At 37.9% G+C, this 21,336-nt stretch overlaps 1 protein-coding gene across 1 annotated transcript in view; it reads left to right on the forward strand.

The window, feature by feature from the left end:
• The window catches only part of LOC115210672 (gephyrin-like), a 177,343-nt gene extending 164,752 nt beyond the window's left edge, over positions 1-12,591 (forward strand). The window contains exons 15-18 of the mRNA XM_029779333.2: positions 6,655-6,742; positions 8,308-8,381; positions 9,271-9,439; positions 11,799-12,591. Coding sequence (XP_029635193.1) covers positions 6,655-6,742; positions 8,308-8,381; positions 9,271-9,439; positions 11,799-12,053 — 586 coding nt within the window. The 3' untranslated portion in view covers positions 12,054-12,591. The remainder of the gene's footprint in view (positions 1-6,654; positions 6,743-8,307; positions 8,382-9,270; positions 9,440-11,798) is intronic.
• The last annotated feature ends 8,745 nt before the right edge of the window (positions 12,592-21,336 follow it).

A 21,336-nucleotide genomic window follows, 5' to 3' on the forward strand; every position in this document is an offset into this window, starting at 1 on the left:
ATGACATTTTATCATCTTATGGAAAATATACTTTGGACAACAATATGAAAAACTGGAATGTCTTTGATCATATGTCTGCTTGATTGGGGTTGACATGTGGCTAAATACCAACAGCAATGCTGGACATAGTCGTAATAGAACTACAGAAGTTATAGTACCAAAGGAATAGAATATCAGAGAACTGCTCCTTTTGCAACAAATGGGCTCTCAATCTATACTTATGACAATTATAGTAAGAATGTGTCAGACGTGTGATGTTGCACAGTAGTAAGGCATGGGATGCTGGATGGGGAAATAAATGCAGAAACAGGAGAGGGAGCAATGTGAATGAAATAGATGATGAGTGAAAAAGAAGTGCCATGAATTGACAATGGAACTTATTTGTGAGAAAAGATTAAGAAAGATTATAGGAGCAGGAGTGGCTGTGTGGTAAGTAGCTTGCTAACCAACCACATGGTTCCGGGTTCAGTCCCACTGCGTGGCATCTTGGGCAAGTGTCTTCTGCTAATAGCCCCGGGCTGACCAATGCCTTGTGAGTGGATCTGGTAGACGGAAACTGAAAGAAGCCTGTCGTATATATGTGTATATATATAAGTGTGTGTGTATATGTTTGTGTGTCTGTGTTTGTCCCCCTAGCATTGCTTGACAACTGATGCTGGTGTGTTTACGTCCCCGTCACTTAGCGGTTCGGCAAAAGAGACCGATAGAATAAGTACTGGGCTTACAAAGAATAAGTCCCGGGGTCGAGTTGCTCGACTAAAGGCGGTGCTCCAGCATGGCTGCAGTCAAATGACTGAAACAAGTAAAAGAGTAAGAGTAAAGGCTTTGGAAAAGTGGTGAGGTCAATATCTCAAGATATTGGTTGGGCCTAATTGTTGACATGACACGAAATTAAGAGGATAGTAATATTTTATACTGTAAACCTGTTCCAACCTATGTTAACCTGGAAAAACAGATTTTAAAAGTATGATGATGATGACGATTCATACATTCCTGATTACAGTGTTGATAATTACAATTCTTTCTAATATTACATCATCATCATTATCATCCTTTAACATCCGCTTTCCATGCTAGCATGGGTTGGACGATTAGACTGAGGACTGGCGAACCAGATGGCTGCGCCAGTCTCCAATCTGATCTGGCAGAGTTTCTACAGCAGGATGCCCTTCCTAATGCCAACCACTCCGAGAGTGTAGTGGGTGATTTTACATGCCACTGGCACAATGGCCAGTCTTGCAGTACTGGCAATGACCACACTCGAATTGGTGTTTTTGACGTACCACCTGCACAGGAGTCAGTCCAGCGGCACTGGCAACGACCTCGCTCGAATATTTTGTTCACGTGCCAGTAAGGCGACACTGGTAACGATCACGCTGAAATGTTATTTATTTAAAAATAGCAACTTATTTCACAAAGTTGGATAACTGAAAAATATTAGCTGAAATTGCATAAAAAATATTTGTGGTAACAACAGCAAGAGCTATGTGGCTGCTTAAATATTTTTTTGTCAAATAACTCACCCGCACACATGCATGTGTACATGAATGCACACACACACACACACACATACACACACACACACACACACACACATATATATATATGTTTCTTTACTGCCCACAAGGGGCTAAACATAGAGGGGAAAAAACAAGGACAGACAAAGGGATTAAGTCGATTACATCGACACCAGTGCGAAATTGGTACTTTATTTATCGACCCTGAAAGGATGAAAGGTAAAGTCGACCTCGGCGGAATTTGAACTCAGAATGCAGTGGCAGATGAAATACTGCTAAGCATTTCGCCCGGCGAAATATATATATATATATATATATATATATATATTATATATATATACACACCCACTGAATCTGATTTAAGCAATTAAACATAAGGAATATAATCTTAATTTTAATAATAATGATGATGATGATGATGATGGAGTAGGAGGTGGGGAACGTTGTTAAATGCCCCATGGCTATGTATATATTTCAATATTTTTCCTGTTTCCTACTTGATTGATTAGAGCAGAAGTGTTACACTTAGGTGCCCTTCTCGTCTTTGTTCGCACTCACATGTGTTGCGTGGGTGTCTCCCCATTAGCAATCAATTGCAGCTGAATTGCACACATGGTCCCCTCCGATAAATGCTTGGTATGCAACAAGCTTGCATTTGTTATGTTTTCCCCCTCTCACAAATGACAATCTATCCACATTGCTGTACATATGGTTATTTTTTCAACCATATCTCTCTCTTGCCAAATAGTTTCTCAGTACATGAAAGAAAAGCACAAAAAAAAAAAAATATATATATATATATATATATATAAGTAAATAAATAAATAAATAAATAAATACAACACAAAGAAACAAATAAAACATAACTGTATATTTATTAAATATGATATTGGAATATGTTTCTGCTGAGATTTCTTGTCTGGGACTAGAATTTGACTTGTAGTTTTTGTTGTTGTTTGTTTTATTTATTTATTTTTTTCTTAATGTATGACTGAAATATTGCAATGATATAACTTTTGGACAAGCTGCTCTAGCCTGCTGCTCACTATTATTTCCTTTTAATGCCTCACCACCAATCTCTGATAATGTTTTGATTGATGATTTCTGAAGCTATGCCTGCAGTTTACCAATGATGTTTTTAGAGGCTTTCAGTTGACGGGGTCATTAGGCTCTGGCCAAAAAACTGTAAAGGTCATTGTTTGTCATATTGTGTCATCTAAACTGTACTGTATCCTTTGTGCCTCACTGTGCCTTGTTTGCACTCCACAACTCTTGCTGGTCTGCCCTCCTGCCTGTTGAACCAATCTGGTGGTTTTCTTCAAACAGTCCACCAGGCACCGTCTTCACATGCATAGGTAGACAAGTCCTAGCTCACCAGCGGTTTGGAAGTGTCAGCTTCCCTCATCATGGTTTAGCTGGTCTGTGGATGCTGTAGCTGGGGTGTGGCTGCTGTTGCATGCAGACAACTTTGAGGAGCCTGAGGTGAGAGCTGGATGTCATGAGTCCTAGAGTGGACAAACTACTTCAAAGAGCACTACATGTTACCTTATCAGAGGTACTAACCCACCAAGACACCCCATGCACATAAACACTGCTGAAGAAGGTGCAAGTCACGAGGGCAGGCCACATTGTTTGAATGCCTGACTCGTCACTCCTTTAGAGACTGTCTTACAGTGAAGTGGCAGAAGGCAAGTGCATGCAAAATGGACAGAAAAATATGCTTTAAGGACATACTCAAATCTTCACTGAGAAGCTTTGAGATCAACCCCCAACACTTGGGAAACACAAGCACAAGACTGCCCTTCCTGACAAAGCTGTGCTGACAGAGGTACCACCTCCTGTGAACAAAACAGGGTTGCTAGGGCTCAAAGAAAATGTGAACTATACAAGCCCAGAGCTGACTTCTTGCCTTCAGTCCCAACAGACCACCAGTGACTGAGCATGCATCAGACTGGTTAGCCACTGTTGGACACACTGTGCCCTGTCTTCTTCACCCATGTGTTGTCCTTGGTTATTGTTGACAAAAACAAATGAACTAGTCTCTTCTACTATAGAGGGGGATAGTTGATTACATTGATCCCAGTGCATAACTGGTACTTATTTCATCAACCCCAAAAAGATGAAAGGCAAAGTCGACCTTGACGGAATTTGAACTCAAAATGTGAAGACACAGGAAATACTGCTAAGCATTTCGCCTGGCTTTCTAATGATTTTGCCAGGTTGCCACCCTAATGAATGAACTAATAATAACTGTATCCTAGGCAAAGATGCTTAACCCCCAGTGGGCCAATCTACCCAGCTATGGGTAGATACTGTGGGATGGTATAATTCATTGTTGTAGCAGTGCAGGATTTAAACCTTTCAAATTACAAAACTATCATCATCATCATCATCATCATCATCATCATCATCATCATCATCATCATCATTTAGCGTCCGCTTTCCATGCTAGCATGGGTTGGATGGTTCAACTGGGGTCTGTGAAGCCAGAAGGCTGCACCAGGCTCTGTCTGATCTGGCAGTGTTTCTATGGCTGGATGCCCTTCCTAACGCCAACCACTCCATGAGTGTAGTGGGTGCTTTTTACGTGCCACCCACACAGGTGCCAGACGGAGCTGGCAAACGGCCACAGACGGATGGTGCTTTTTACATGTCACCGGCATGGGGGCCAGGTGAGGCTGGCAACGGCCACGATCGGATGGTGCTTTTTACGTGCCATAGACTATTATTGTATTTAACCCCTTTGTTTATTATATTTCTTAGAAAATACACTGCCTTTGTATCAGTTAATTATGAAAATAATGAAGAATCTTTAGTTTGGATGAAAGAAAAAAATTATCTGTCTTTTCATCTCACTTTTTGTGGGGAGAAACATTGTCAGGTTGTTATTTGTATCTTTGCATATTTACTTACTTTTACTTTTACTAGTTTCAGTCATTTGACTGCGGCCATGCTGGAGCACCGCCTTTAGTTGAGCAAATCGACCCCGGGACTTATTTCTTTGTAAACCCAGTACTTATTCTATCGGTCTCTATTGCTGAACCGCTAAGTGACGGGGACCTAAACACACCAGCATCAGTTGTCAAGCAATGCTAGGGGGACAAACACAGATACACAAACATATACACACACATACATATATATATATACATATATACGACAGGCTTCTTTCAGTTTCCGTCTACCAAATCCACTCACAAGGCATTGGTCAGCCTGAGGCTATAGCAGAAGACACTTGCCCAAGATGCCATGCAGTGGGACTGAACCCGGAATCATGTGGTTGGTAAGCAAGCTACTTACCACACAGCCACTCCTGCGTTTCAGTCTTTGGATTTTAGAAAGGAAGAAAATTACTTGAAATAAAACTTTCTTTTGCTGTTTTTAGCTATGTGTAAAAGAAAGTAATAATTTTGAAATATGTTGCTTGTCAAGGAAGCGAGAAAAGATAAAGTGAGAAAAAAAAAAGAAGAAAAAGACAAGGTTGCCAGATCAGATTTTAAGGAAATTGGTTGTCATGGGTGAAATGATGAAAGATGGAGATGGATGGGAAGTGGCAGTTTTGCATATTCATTTAAACTGGCTTTGAGAAAAATAGGTACTAATTAAGCTCTCTGATGGGAAGTGGTATATAATTTATTATTTAACCACCAGACACCCAATCTGGATTGTCACTTTCAAGAAAAATATTAGTCATCTTTCATGTTTTTATTGATGTTGTTCTTGCTATTTAGGTTGCATAACTGCAAAATTTGTTCAAGTTATGGTATGGTGGTAACTGATTAACTTTTTAGGAGAATATATGTAGCCATAGTAACTAAAATAGGAGTTTAAAACAAAAGAGTAATGGTAAAAATTAGTCCAGCACAGGAATCATTGCAGGGCTTAGAATTTCACCTTAAAACCATGTGATTCTGGGTTTGCTCTTACTACTCTTTTACTCTTTTACTCTTTTACTTGTTTCAGTCATTTGACTGCGGCCATGCTGGAGCACCGCCTTTAGTCGAGCAAATCCACCCCGGGACTTATTCTTTGTAAGCCCAGTACTTATTCTATCGGTCTCTTTTGCCGAACCGCTAAGTAACGAGGACGTAAACACACCAGCATCGGTTGTCAAGCAATGCTAGGGGGACAAACACAGACACACAAACACACACACACATATATATATATATATATATATATATATACAACAGGCTTCTTTCAGTTTACCAAATCCACTCACAAGGCATTGGTCGGCCCGGGGCTATAGCAGAAGACACTTGCCCAAAGTGCCACGCAGTGGGACTGAACCCGGAACCATGTGGTTGGTTAGCAAGCTACTTACCACACAGCCACTCCTGCACCTGTATACTACTGTATACTATCTTGTGCATTTGTCAACTACCAGATCCTTAGTTTGACCAATATCTTGTGAGAAGAATTTGGTAGATAGAAATTGTGTAGAAACATAGTGTGATTGTATATCATCATTAATGTCTATTTTCCATGATGACATGGATCAGATGGTTTGACAAGATCTGATGGGGCCAAGGGCTGCACAGTACTCCAGTGTCTGCTTTGGCATGGTTTCTATGGCTGGATATCCTCCTTAATGCCAACCATTCTTCTGTATGTATTGGATGTGTTTTTCATACCTCTGGTACTATTGAGATTGCCATGCAACTTGTTAAATTATTAACCCTGAGGGAGTGGGCTCAGTTTTCTACTTGGGTGTGAGGTGTTAAAGTATGTAAAGTGGGGTTACAAGAAAACCAGTGTTACACTGCTCTCATTTATTTAAAAAGTGTTAACTTGGCCTTTCAATAAAATAAGGAATGTTAAAGTTGGTACCAGACTGAAATAACATATGGTTTTTTTCTTCTTTTTATGAATTTGAAAATAATTTGTAGGGTCATGTTTGAGAATGTTCAGCATCACAGATGAGATGATACAAGATTTTAAAGAGTTGAAGAGATTTTGTATTGCAGGCTTCCATCCAATGTTATCTTTGTGAAACAGACTTTTAAACAATTATGTTGATGAGAATTATAACACATACAAACACATTTTCACATTGTTTATTAATGTTTGCTTTTCAATTGTATTGTTCTTGTAGAAAGTCCCTTCATATCTAATTTTGTCTGCATTCCCATTATAGTCCTGACACACTGTTTACCAAGTTATCCATTGCTATTTCTGAAGCAGATGTTGTTGTGACGTCTGGTGGTGTGTCTATGGGAGAAAAGGTGAGTGACTTCTGGTTTCCGGTTGATTATATTTATATATTTATTGTGGGGGAAGGAAGAATTTCATGGAGGAATTCCTATTAAGCCTTTGTAACTAAGTTAAAAATGTCAGTAAAATGTCACTTGTTAGGTGTTGTGCTTATATTATTAAGAAAGCAAAGAAACTGTGTTATTGACATTACACTCCTTTGGCTCTCGGCAATCTATGTACTTTGCACATCTTCTGTATATATAAAGGTGATGTGGTCTGAGAATTGTGGAAATGCAATTTCTATGTGTTCGTGTATATGTGTGTGAGAAAGAGGAGAGTGTGGGTGATTTCATTGGAGGTCCTCTGCATGTTATAAACATAACTTCTAAATCTGAACTTGGAAGTCTTACAATGTAGCTATTATATGTATAAAGTATAATAGGCGCAGGAGTGGCTGTGTGGTAAGTAGCTTGTTTACCAAACCACATTGTTCAGGATTCAGTCCCACTGCATGGCACCTTGGGCAAGTGTCTTCTACTATAGCCTCGGTCCGACCAAAGCCTTGTGAGCAGATTTGGTAGACGGAAACTGAAAGAAGCCCGTCGTATATATGTATATATATATATATATGTGTGTATGTGTTTGTGTTTGTCCCCCTAGCATTGCTTGGCAACCAATGCTGGTGTGTTTATGTCCCCGTTACTTAGCAGTTCAGCAAAAGAGACCGATAGAATAAGTACTGGGTTTATAAAAGAATAAGTCCTGGGGTCGAGTTGCTCGATTAAAAAAAAAAAAAGGCGGTGCTCCAGCATGGCCACAGTCAAATGACTGAAACAAGTAAAAAGAGTAAAGAGATCACATCAAAAACAATTTCTTTTATATAATGCTATATCTAGATATCATTGCATTTAAGTTGTTGTGGTCACCATATTTTATTTCTTATCTCTACTGTACCTGCATGGTTCTCTTACAGTCTCACAGTGTAGCACCTTAGGCAAGGTCTTCTACTATAACCTTGGTCTGTTCCAAATTTTGTGAGTGAAACTAGGTAGACTGAAAATATGTCCATTGAATGGAATGTACCTCTTCTTGATGTACCCAGTTTAATACCACCTCGTAGCTCTTGGGTACATTTAGTTGGATCCACTTCATTACATTTGGATCAAGTTTCTGGTTTGAAGATAATCTAAGAATTCATGATCTCTGCTTGAATTTTCCTCACCACTCTCAGAGACCAGAAAAACGGTTACGGGCACCATTTGCTTTTACCTTCTGACTAAGCCATAAAAAAAAAAAATCCCATTCTAAACATTTCAGACACTTCCTTGTTCCTCAAAATATATCTCACTGAAGTTACCAACTGCCTCTATTATTCATTATCCTTTTTTTTTGTTTTTATTTGATGCAAGCGAGCTAGGAGGTGGTTTGAGGGAGATTTCACTGTTGATTTGTAGCTTATCAAGCTATGACATAGAGACTCGCATGTTGATTTGTTGTAAAATGTTCACCATTGGTCAATTATCAACTATTTCAAAACAATTACTGAGGTCATTTGAGATAACCATTTTGTATTCTTTCTTTTACTTTATCTCAGGATTTATTGAAACAAGTTCTTGAAGAGGATTTGGAGGCTGTAATTCATTTTGGAAGGGTTTTCATGAAGCCTGGGTAAATACATTCTTTTTATTTGTTTAATTAGAGTGTGTCAGAGTGTTTTTCCATACAGCTATAAGGAAGACCATATTGTTAGCATTTGTGTCATGAATGAAGCAAAAAGAAGTCCGAAACTTAGTGCTATCAGCTGTCAAAACACTTGATAACTTTTACAGTGTAGTTCTGCTGTTTCAACTTGTGATACCTATGTATAGCTAGATGCAGTGGGCTGTTGAAAGCTGGTACTTTCTTGGTTAAAGCTCAGTGCATGTGAAATACTATCCACTGCCCACTCATACCAGCATACCATGATTTTAATATTTTGGGTATCTTATAGGCAGAATGAAGTCTGACATGGATGAAATTGAAAGAAATTCACATGGATGAAATTCCAACAATTTGCAAAATTGTTTACTACAAGTTTTTGTACATGACACAATGAGGTTATTTTGTGGAAAATGTGAGGTAAAGAAAGTGAATGCATTAACCCTTTAGTGTTCAAATTTCTCTATTAAATGTAATACTTTTTCACTCAAATTGTTTTGAATTAATCCTCCATTACTTTATAGCTTTGAGGTTTCAATGATGTGATTGTTTATTTTTAGAATGTCAATGTAGGTTAGGTGTGAGAGGCTAGATATGGCCAGTTTGAATATAAAATATGTAGAATATATTGGGCCAGATTTGGCCAGTTTAAACACTAAAGGGTTAAATGACTTTAAACGAGGCTGGTATAGAGGATCAACTCTGGTGCAAGCCAGAATACATCCCACTCCCTCTAGATGTATATCAACATAGGTTTGCATAGAAATCATTATACTCTTCAATTTTGTTTTGCTTCTCCATTGATAATCATCTTCGAGATGATGTTCCTTATTTTCTTTATACTTTTTTTCTTTTGTAGGAAGCCCACAACTTTTGCAACCATCGACACAAAACATGGCCGGAAGTTAGTGTTTGGTCTTCCTGGGAACCCAGTCTCTGCAGTAGTCACATGCAACCTCTTTGTTATTCCAGCCATCTATCACATGTCTGGTTGTCCAACACCTCGGAGAACAGTTGTAAAAGCTAAAGTAAGGCCTGACATTAGTTTTTATTTCTTCTTTTCAGGACAGTTCAGTTTGTGCAACAGTTGGGAGCTAGACTAGAAGCAGTATATTTTTTCTTTATGTTTCTTGATTAATCATCATCATCATCGTTTAACGTCTGTTTTCCATAATATCTTTAAAATCTGCTGTTAGAATATTGTAGTTACCATTTATGTACAGGACATCTTTGAAGGATGTTATTTTAATCATTCAATATAAATATAAACAATAACTGTACAAATTGGGTCATAAGTTGAGTGCATGCTTACATGCTTAGTGTAGTGAACCAAAAGAAATTTTACACCTGTACTGAGAAGTAAAACCCATTATTGTTAATTACAGTTCTTGTCAAATAAAACAAGGCAGAGAACTCCAAAACTTAAATAGATTAAAAATTTAATGAAAACATGCTGCAGATTATTTACTGCTACAATGAAGTTTATTTTTAACATTTTGGAATTGTTCTTGTACACAGGCACAGCTGTTGCTGTGTGGTAAGAAGTTTGATTCCCAACCACATGGCTTTGGGCTCTATCTCACTGTGCGGTACCCAAGGCAAGTGTTTTGTACTAGAGCCCCAGGCTGATCAATGCCTTGCAAGCAGATTTGTTTGACAGAAACTGAAAGAAGCTTGTCATGTATATATATGTGTGTGTGTGTGTCTCTCCTTGTCTTGATATTGCATGATTGTTATAAAAATTGTCGCAGCAGTGATGTCATTCCTTTCTAAATCTTCTTTTAAAACATGCCGGGGTCATGATGGTAAAATATTATCATACTTGGAAACAGGCGAGGGTTAGTGACAAGTGAGGCATCTAGCCATAGAAAATTCATCTCAGCAAATTTCATCTGACCCATGGTGAGCATGGAAAAGTGGACATTCAATGATGATGATGATGGTCTTCTTCAATATGGTCAAAATTTGTAATCCATAAACCCTTTTGACTCATATACACAAAATTAACTCACATCTGAGAAAAGCCGCATGGTTAAAAAGCATATTTCACAAGCATGTGGCTCCAGGCTTGATCCCTTTCCTCTAGTACCATGGGCAAGTATCTTCTGTTGTAGCCTAGGGTTGGTCAGTTACTTTGTAGTGAAACTTCAGAGACAAACTTTAGAAAAGTTCTTTACTAAGGTATTGGATAAAATGTCTTGTGGTATTTCTTCTGCTTCGCTGCACTCCAAGATCAAATCTTGCTGAAATCAACCTTTTGAGATCAATAAAAATTTTCTAATGGAAAATGGTAATGGTGGAACTGTTAGAGTGTTGGGTTGGATACCTTGCAATATCTATTCTAGCTTTCTATGTTTTGACTGCAATGACACTGGTGCCAAGCTATATTGGCTTTCACTTTCTTTGGACATCATCAGTGGGGAAAGGAGCTTAGCATGCAAAGTCAGCTATTAGTCTTCACAAAAAAAAAAATCCTTTCCCAGGCCTATTCATTGAGGAGGAACTTTCTAGGTGCATAATCTCATAGTTAACCATGAAGGAAGAGCAATACACTCACACACACTACTGGCACTCTATCACTTATGGCAACGAGGGTTCCTGTTGATTTGATCAACAAAACAGTCTACTCATGAAATTAACATATCTTGCTCAAGGACATGCGTTGCTGGAAATTGAACTCATGATCTTACAATTGTGAGCTAAATACCCTAACCACTGAGTCACACACGTTCATCAGCATCGTTATCATTGTTTAACGTCTGCTTTCTATGCTAGCATGGGTTGGACGATTTGACTGAGGACTGGCGATCCAGATGGCTGCACCAGTCTCCAATCTGATCTGGCAGAGTTTCTAAAGAGCTGGATGCCCTTCCTAACGCCAACCACTTCAAGAGTGTAGTGGGTGCTTTTATATGCTACGCTCAAGTGGTGTTTTTTACGTGCCACCTGCACAGGAGCCAGTCCAGCAGCACTGGCAACGACCTTGCTCGAATGTTTTTCACATGCCACCGGCACAAGTGCCAGTAAGGCGACACTGGTAACAATCACGTTTGAATGGTGCTTTTTTACGTGCCACCAGCACTGGAGCCAGTCAGCTGCTCTGGCAGCGATCATGCTCAGATGGTGCTCTTAGCGCTCCACTGGCATCAGCTCCTTTTATACTCATGAAGATCTTTTATTGAAGATCTATGTTTTACATAGATCTTCAATAAATGTTGATATGGTCAACTAAAATTCTTGATGCTGATGCCCCAGTATGGCCATAGTTTGAGACCAGAATACAGGTAATATGTCTTGACAATGAATTATCTTCTATGATGCAACATGTCCCATTGATTACTGGTACTTACTATACTAAATTTTACTCTATTTACTCTTCACTTTCAGGTGGACCGGAATATCAAGTTGGATCCCCGACCCGAATTTCATCGAGTGGTGCTGTCATGGGGACCTGGCGGAGTTGGGGATGATGATGGGTTACCTACTGCTTCCAGCACAGGCAACCAGCAGAGCAGTCGGTTGCTCAGCATGCAGTGTGCTAATGCCCTCTTGGCACTGCCGCCACATGCTGATGGCAGGTCTCTGGTCACAGAAGGAGAAGTCCTTGATGCAATTCTCATTGGAAATATTAGCTCAATGTAACAACATGACTTTCTCTCTTCCAAAATTCTCTCTTTCTCTTTCCCTCTTTCTACCCTTTTTTCTCTACTTCTTTTTGCTCCCTGCCCTCAATTTTTTTTGTTTTTATTGCTTTTTTTCCTGGTCTCCCATTATTTCTTCCTTTTCACTTTTTCTTTCTCCCCCCACTTCTTATTTCTCTTTTCTCACTGTATCCTTATCTCTCTCTCTCTTCTGTTTTCCTCTGTTATCCCTTGTTGACAATAATTATCTCTGTGTTTTGCATTGTGGAGTGGCAAAAATGATAATTCATCTTGCCAAATATCCTATTATTTTCATAGTTCAGTTCCACTGTGATTGGGTTTTTTTTTCGTCCTCTTCTGGACTCAGTGAAATAAGTACCACTAATACACCCAAGATCCAGATAGTGTTACTTCACTATAAGGCGGCGAGCTGGCAGAAACGTTAGCACGCCGGGCGAAATGTGTAGCTGTATGTCGTCTGCCGTTACATTCTGAGTTCAAATTCCGCCGAGGTCGACTTTACCTTTCATCCTTTCAGGGTCGATAAATTAAGTACCAGTTACGCACTGGGGTCGATGTAATCGACTGAATTCCTTTGTTTGTCCTTGTTTGACCCCTCTATGTTTAGCCCCTTGTGGGTAATAAAGAAATATATAGTGTTACTTCACTATATATTTGTGCCAAATCAATATTATTTCAATGTATCAGCATGGCTCTTTTTCATTCTTCCACAAACTTCTCAACTGATACTAATAGTGCAATGTAATCCTTCCCTGACTACCTCCAGCCCCCCTCTTCATCCCCTTCCTTATATTTCTTTTATCTCATATCATTTTCTTTCATTACCATTACTAGCTCATCATAATGCCATGTCTTTCACCCTGTGTCTCTGTTCTTCCCCTATGTCTGTCTCTCTTTCTCTCTCTCTGTATATATATATATATATATATATATATATTAATAAAAATGGTAAGACAGCAAAAGAAAGGGACCTTGATATTATGTAAATAGAGGAATTTATCTGTAAATGTAATATGTGACAATTATTCGGTAGCCATGATAAAACTCTGAGTTTCGGATGCTGAGGTGGAAATCCACGCCACCATCTCTTCAGTTATCCAACCATCGGAAAAATGCTATAATGGGATAGCATTTTTTCGATGGCTGGATAACTGAAGAGATGGCAGCATGGATTTCCACCTAGGCATCCGAAACTCAGAGTTTTATCATGGCTACCGAATAATTGTCACATATTACATTTACACACACACACATCTATATATATATATATATATATATATATATATATGTGTGTGTGTGTGTGTATATATCCATTTATCTTTCTTTCTCATTCTACTCATTACCAATATTTAGTTCATCATAATACCTTGGCTATCACCTTTCTCTCTTGCATTCTTCTTGCTCTTCTTTCCATGTCTATCTGGCTTCTTCATTTGGTATGATGCCAATAGCCAAGACAGCAGGACACTAATCTAAATACTAAATATCATAGAATTTAGTTTTCTCTCTCTCTCTCTCTCTCTCTCTCTCTCCCCCTCTTCCTCCTCCTCAATTTAGTTTTTAGTGGAATTAACTTTGCTTAGTCTCTTATCTCTTTGATATTGGCAAAATAAGTAACTGTGCTATACTAGAGTGAGTTTATTGACTACAGTCCTTTCTCTGAAACCTTGTTCCTAGTTAAAAGAAGTCAATAGGCGCAGGAGTGGCTGTGTGGTAAGTAGCTTGCTAACCAACCACATGGTTCTGGGTTCAGTCCCACTGCGTGGCATCTTGGGCAAGTGTCTTCTGCTATAGCCCTGGGCCGACCAATGCCTTGTGAGTGGATTTGGTAGACGGAAACTGAAAGAAGCCTGTCGTATATATGTATATACATCTATATGTATGTGTGTGTATGTGTGTGTGTGTTTGTGTGTCTGTGTTTGTCCCCCTAGCATTGCCTGACAACCGATGCTGGTGTGTTTACGTCCCCGTCACTTAGCGGTTCGGCAAAAGAGACCGGTAGAATAAGTACTGGGCTTACAAAAGAATAAGTACTGGGGTCGATTTGCTCGACTAAAGGCGGTGCTCCAGCATGGCCGCAGTCAAATGACTGAAACAAGTAAAAGAGTAAAAGAGTATGCTCACTATAAATTTACTGTTCTCTTTTTGTCTCCCACCTTTTCCTTCTCTCCCACTTAATTCCACCAGCTCCTCTTTCTCAGTCTCATCCTTCCTCTCTCCTTTGCCTCTCTGTTTGACACTTATTCTCTTTCTTTCTTAATCTTACTAGCTCTCTCTCTCTCTCTTACCTCTGCTGGTTTTCTATGTGGTCAAGCAATTTCTTTGAAATAGCTTCTCAAAAAAAATCTGGTTGTCTTAAAAATAGGAGGAGATAACCACCCCCGCTCCCAAGTATGATCTCCTTCTACCTGTTCATTCTTTCACTCCTTGGTCAGCTTTACTTCTCTTAGCATAGCACCTTATCTCACCATCCTACTTGTTATCTTGTTATCTCTAGCGGTGAGCTGGCAGAAACGTTAGCACGTTGGGCGAAATGCTTAGTGGTATTTCGTCTATCGTTACGTTCCGAGTTCAAATTCCGCCGAGGTCGACTTTGCCTTTCATCCTTTCGGGGTCGATAAATTAAGTACCAGTTACACACTGGGGTCGATGTAATCAACTTAATCCCTTTGTCTGTCCTTGTTTGTCCCGTCTATGTTTAGCCCCTTGTGGGCAATAAAGAAATATATCTTGTTATCCCTATGTACTTGATACATAGGACAACGCAGTCTCAAATATGCAAATATAATGTGTGATGGTCAGATCTGCTCAATCAGACATTTTCCTCCTTGTCCCCACCTCTGTCTATCTCTCTTTCTCTCTCTCTCTCTCTCTCTCTCTCTCTCGCTACTCTTTGGTCTATTTTCCTGTGATTTTCTTTTTACTATTTTCATTCTGATACCTTCCATTCTTTTTACTCTCCTTCTCTCTTAACATCTCTCCTTCCTCATAAATTTCCCCTACTAATCATGTCTCATCAAATTTCCCATCATGTTCAACTGGTATGGTTTATATACCTAACTGAATTCAAATAAACAATAAAACAAATGCAAAGCAAAATCAAAATCAAAATAGGGTGGTGGGGTAAGTTAGGGCACTGTGAAGGTTTAGTATTTCAAGGTTCTCCAGGTGAGAATATTTTCATTTTCCTTCATTTAAAGGCTCTACCCAATTTACAGAAGATAACTTTTCTTCCTATAAGCTATCATTATTTACTTGTACTAACAGGTTTCTCTCACAGACTAATAAGAAAACCTTTAAACAGTTGCTCAACCTGTTAGAAATAGCAGATAAATTTCTTTTAAATCAAACCCTACTTTTAAAAAGTTAGTACATATTTGAAAATGTGGTTATAGATATAATGCAAAAATGGATTGGTTGTGGCTGGAATGCCTTTGACTTTAGATCTGTTCTTTCAGAGCCAATCTGGGGCTAAACTACAAACAGCAGTTTTGCAAATTGAGCTGGCTCTTCTTGTTGAGCCTGTCTCTCAGCTGCTGACTGACTGCTATTTGTCTGAATGTGTTCAGTCCCACTGAGGAAACCAAAGCCTTGTGAGTGGATTTGGTAGATAGAAGCTGAAATAAGACCATTGTGTATGTCATCATCATGCTCCGTACTGGATTTTATATATATATATAAATATATATGTATATACATACATACAAACATACAGTCATCTAAGAATCCCTAAGTTGGAAAGAATACACGCATGTATATTTGTCAATAGAGTGGGTACAGTAATCCAAGTATACAGTATTATAGATTCATTTCAGTTAATCTTACCAATTGGTTTTGCTCTGGATATCAGATAACTGATTATTAGATAAGTAGTTAAGTAGCATTACATGCTCTTCAGAGAAAGCAGTGCATATTTTTTCAACTTATGGATTCTTAGTTGACTAACACATCCCCTCATATTGCAGCATATATTGCAATAGACCACCCACAACTTGTGCCTTATAGATGCTATCCCTGGATGTGCACTCCACATGGTCATCGAAGACTCTCCACAGGTACATTTTATACATCTTTTTACCACATATCTGTCATCTCTGAGGAGCATATGGTGTTACTTAACCACACCGTTATTTAATATCCAGTGTGAAACTGATTGGTAAGATTGGCCGAAATGGATCTATAACACTTTACTTGGATTAATGAATATGTATGGATGAATGCATATGAATGTATATATGTCTGTTTACATCTGCTATGTCTTGTGCGAAAGTGAGGCAGGCAATGTTGTTAGATTCTCCTATCAACAAATTCTCCAGGCAGTTTGTGCCTTAGAAACTGTGGAATAAGTTTTCTCTTACTTGAGGTGAGGGCATTACACTGTAAAACAAAGCATCAAAAAAGATTATCTGGCTGTAAAACAAGGCCTTAACATATTCATCCAACCTATGGAAGTGTGGCAAAATGGATGTAATATGAACTGATGAACAAATGTCTAGCCCAGCCAACAAGTTTCAACATATTTTCAAATGTTTTTGAATGATTAGAGATCCTGTCTGCTTCACTGTTTTATTGAATGGGTGAGAATTGGTGACAGGAAGGGCATTTGGCTGTTGAAAATCTGCCTCTACAAATTCCATCTAATCCATACAAGCATGGAAAAGTGTGTATGTTAAATAATGATGTTGATTGAGAACACTAAATTACAAGTTGTTATTTAGCCCAAGGCATTTCAGTTGTGGCCATCTGGTCTTTCTTGTAAAAAAAAATAATTGTATACCTAGAATCACATTATCAAATGTGCCTCCCAATTTTTTAACGATAAAGGTGTGTTATGAGAGAATTTTGGCAGCTATATCTAGCAAGTCAAGCAACCACATAGAAGCTTCCTTGCTGAAGATATAATATTTAAATGTTACAGTCATTGAAAGCTTTTGACAAATCAAAATTGCAATTTAGTTTCCATTATGAATTGAAGATTTTTTTTACTGTATCCTTAGATTCTTGGGGAAGGGTATGAAAGTCTTAAAACTTCATGAACATTCTCATCCTATTAGAAAATAAAGCTTCTATATAACAAAGAAAGAAAAAAAAAGAACTCCAGTTATTCCAAAACATAATGAGAAACAGAATACACATGCCACAAAAACATATAACAATAACTTGGTGATTATTTTTTAAATTCTGCTGAAATTATGACAAATCTGTTTTTAAATACTCTCTTGCATATATATGCATTTACATACATGCATACTATCTAACACAGGCCTGGCCAACTTGAATTGCATTGCAGGCCACTTTAATCACAGAAAATTTTTTGAGGGCTGCTTGTATACTGACAGAATTGAAAGCATTTTGCTTTCTCATGCTATTATTACAATAATGAACGAATGATCTTTGATTCAACATGAAATACTATCGTTGCAAAAACGGTAGTATCGATTTTTTTTACTTTTCATTACAATCTTTAATTTTTGATATAATTTTTAAAAAATGTTTGTTTAAATAAACCCATTTCAAGAAAGTATCAAGTGGGTTGCATGATAAAAGTTTGCGAGCTGCATATAGCCTGCGGGCCTCAGGTTGACCAGCCCTGATCTTACACATACATAAATACTTAGATATATGCAAATATTTACACACAAAGACTTTCTCATTTCTTTCTTTACTCTAATTCACTTTCTTACACATACACACACGTACACACACACTAACATATATGCTCCCTCTTCTGCCATATATACTCAGAGAAACACACAAGTATTTATTCCACCAACACGACTTCATCACTTCCTTACCTACACAAAGCTAAGCAGACAGTTACAATCCCTAAAATGCTGACACAATCATACACACAACCCCAGATAGACAATGACAATCACTCACATATTCACAAACAGGTCCTTTAATTTTTTTATTACTCAATCCTTCAACGACACATATTTAGACACTCATGCATACATACACACATTGACACCTACATACGCTTTATTTGCACCGATGCAGAAGTGCATTAAGGTGTTAATATAATGGTGATATACTTGTACTTACTGTGAAAGAAGATTTTCAGAGCAAGGACCTCGCTCTCATTTTTATGCATGAAATCATAAGTGCCTAATTTAAGATAAATTTATATAACAAATATATTTGTTTTATGTGACTACTAATGTTTCTTATATTATTTTTGAATATAATAACGATTTATATATATATATATTATATATATATAATATATATATATATATATATATAGTGTGTGATTTTAGGTATATGTATCAATTTGAAACAAGAAAGAAAAGCAGGCCGTCTAGCAGGATCTGAAATGCACACACATACACACACACACACACACACACACACATACACACTACGTGCTGGATGACCAGCCAAACTTGATGGATATACAGTTTGGATTCTGTTCGTAGGCTTGTTTTTTTTTCTCTTTTTCTGCCTTAAATTCATACTTACAATGCCTATTATCATTTTACTAGGAAAATCTTAGCAGTTAATTCACATGAAGCTGGAGCTTCAAATGAATAAACTCTACTACAAGCATTGAGTAATTTTTTTTTTTGTCTCTTTGCATTTAGTTGGAATCACCAACAGTCATAGCATCTCACTATGATAGGAATATTATACATCATCATCATCATCATCGTTTAGCGTCCGTAACACAATATAATGATGACCACACAAAGTATGTGTACTATTCCCTGTATTGAGAGCATGCAACTGATGAGTTCTGCTATGTATATGAATAAGAATAGTTGTCACATGTTTTCATTTCATCAGTTATGTTTTTAAAAGGTTTATATGGAGCTCGTGGAGCCATGTGGCTTAGTGGTTATGGTGTCAGCATCATGATCGTAGGATTGTGGTTTCGATTCCTGGACTGGGCGACGCGTTGTGTTCTTGAGCAAAACACTTCATTTCACGTTGCTCCAGTCCACTCAGCTGGCAAAAAGGAGTAACGCTGCGATGGACTGGCGTCTCGTCCAGCTGGGAAACACATACGCCATGGAAACCGGGAAACCGGGCCCATGAGTCTGGCTAGGCTTTAAAAAAGGTGCATCTATTTATTTTATTTATATGGAACACAATGTTGCCTAGACAAGAAAAACAAAGTACAGTCAGAGTGTTCAGTTCATAGTTGTAGAATGTGTATTAAGACAAGAGCAGGAATATGCTTGTGGAAGTGGTGAATGTGCTAATACTAGTTTAGGTGGTTCATTTTACTAATGCAGCCTTTTGATAGTCATAACTGTGGAGACTGCTAAATGCAAAGATTTGCTGGGAGGTCTTGTTTCTCTGTTAATGTCACTAACCTCCTAGCATTCAGACTACCTGCCTGGCAAGTTCTATCTTCTCAGATCTAGTCTCTTTTTATGTACTGCAGCACAAATTTTATGAAGCTGATTTATAGTCGCCTCATTGCTAAAACATCCCGTAATTTATGTACGATTTCATTGGCCAGCTAGTTTTTGCTGGTGTCATCACTCAACTGCCAAAACTCCAAAGTTCATTGTTCAGATCAATGTGTAGACCTGCTACACACACACACACACACACACACACACACACTGTGTGTGGTTTTGTTTGTGAATGTATGTCTCTTGACATCATGGGCTGGCTTTGATTGAGCATCACTGTCATAGAAGTGATGTCCTCTTACAGTTTTCTGTGAAAAACATGTCTGGCCATGAACCATTACATTTCTTAAAAACAGGTGAAAGTTGTTGGCAAGAAGAGTATTTAGTTTTAGGAAATCTACCTTAAGGAATTCCATCTGATCCATGCTAGTATGTGTAAAAACGATCATCATGATAATAAATATGGTGCAGGCATGACAACTGTGCTACTTGGATTACATCCAGCGATAGTAAAAGCAACAACAGCATGAGACCCAGCTGTAGCATCAATAGCCTTAATGACTAACATCACCAGCGCAAGAGCACAAACGTGGAAATATGTCAGTCCCACAGGCGGCCTGTCCAAGCAGCATCTGAGTAACCATAGGTCCTCTTTTAGGATATCAGAGAGACACGTGTTCCTGGCCGGCTAAGTATTGCATTTAAAGAGGAGAGTGCACCATATATAATTGAATGGAGGATCCTAGAACAACTGGGACTATATCTAAACAGGAGTAAATTATGTAAGCTTTGCTTGGCCAAAGGAGCAAGGGTCCTGAGAAAATCACTTGATCTGGGGACATTTTTAAACATCAGAAATGTGTGTGTATATATATATATATATATATATATATCTGAAGTTAATAAAAGAAAATGGAGAAGAAAAATATAATAGATACTTGGTTCATTTTATTTGTATCACAGTGGAAAAGTAATGCAAAGTAAAAGTGATAAGAATATAGATAAAAGAATCCAGATCAACAAAACAACCAAAAAATATCTGGAAAAAATTCTACACATGTTTCAATCCGACAGTATGTTTGAATCAATATTTCAACGATCAATATTAGCTAAATTTCATCGACCAGTATCTAATCACATGATCTCTGAGTCCTAATAAGTTGTTTACATTTGAAAATTTCAATGAACAGTCCTCAAATTAGGTATTTTGTAATTCAAGACCGGAAAATATACTTGCTTTTAAAACTGACCAGAAGACTGTGTCTGTTTAGAAAGAAGGGCAAGAGTGAGTGGAGAGCTCATGGCCAGGTATGGTCGTAACTATTGTCAAGATTTTAGGAGTAGTAATGGGTATAAAGTATTTGTCTATAAAGGAGGCTATGTAGGGGAAGACCCCCAAATCATGGTGTTAATTATCAGTTAATGGGGCAAGACGCTAATAAAACTTGTGATGATAATACATGGGAAATTTTATGATGGGGTACCATGCATAGGTGGTTGTTTATAAACAGCATTGTTATGTTATATAGATAAAATTTTAGATTATCAAGCATATCATAACCAAAATAGATAAAATGTGTATGTATATCAATTTTCAACATTAAAAAGGAAAGATTACATAGCATCAGTTTAATATTCATTCATATGCATAATTATATACTTATTAGATGGTTTGTCTAAAGACTGCTCTTGGCATTTACTTATGGAATACTGGAAAGACAATATATTAATTATAAGCCACGGATCAGAAAAAAATAAAGTTGTGTACAGATACACATATTTATGTGCACACATATACGTTTGTATGGATATAGTATAAACATCTCGCATAGACATAAGTTACTAGAAAGTATCAATCTCTATTTCAGAACAATAACAACTTATAGAGATAAGAGG

The sequence above is a fragment of the Octopus sinensis genome, linkage group LG4 (assembly GCF_006345805.1).
Source record: "Octopus sinensis linkage group LG4, ASM634580v1, whole genome shotgun sequence".
Classification (NCBI taxonomy): domain Eukaryota; kingdom Metazoa; phylum Mollusca; class Cephalopoda; order Octopoda; family Octopodidae; genus Octopus; species Octopus sinensis.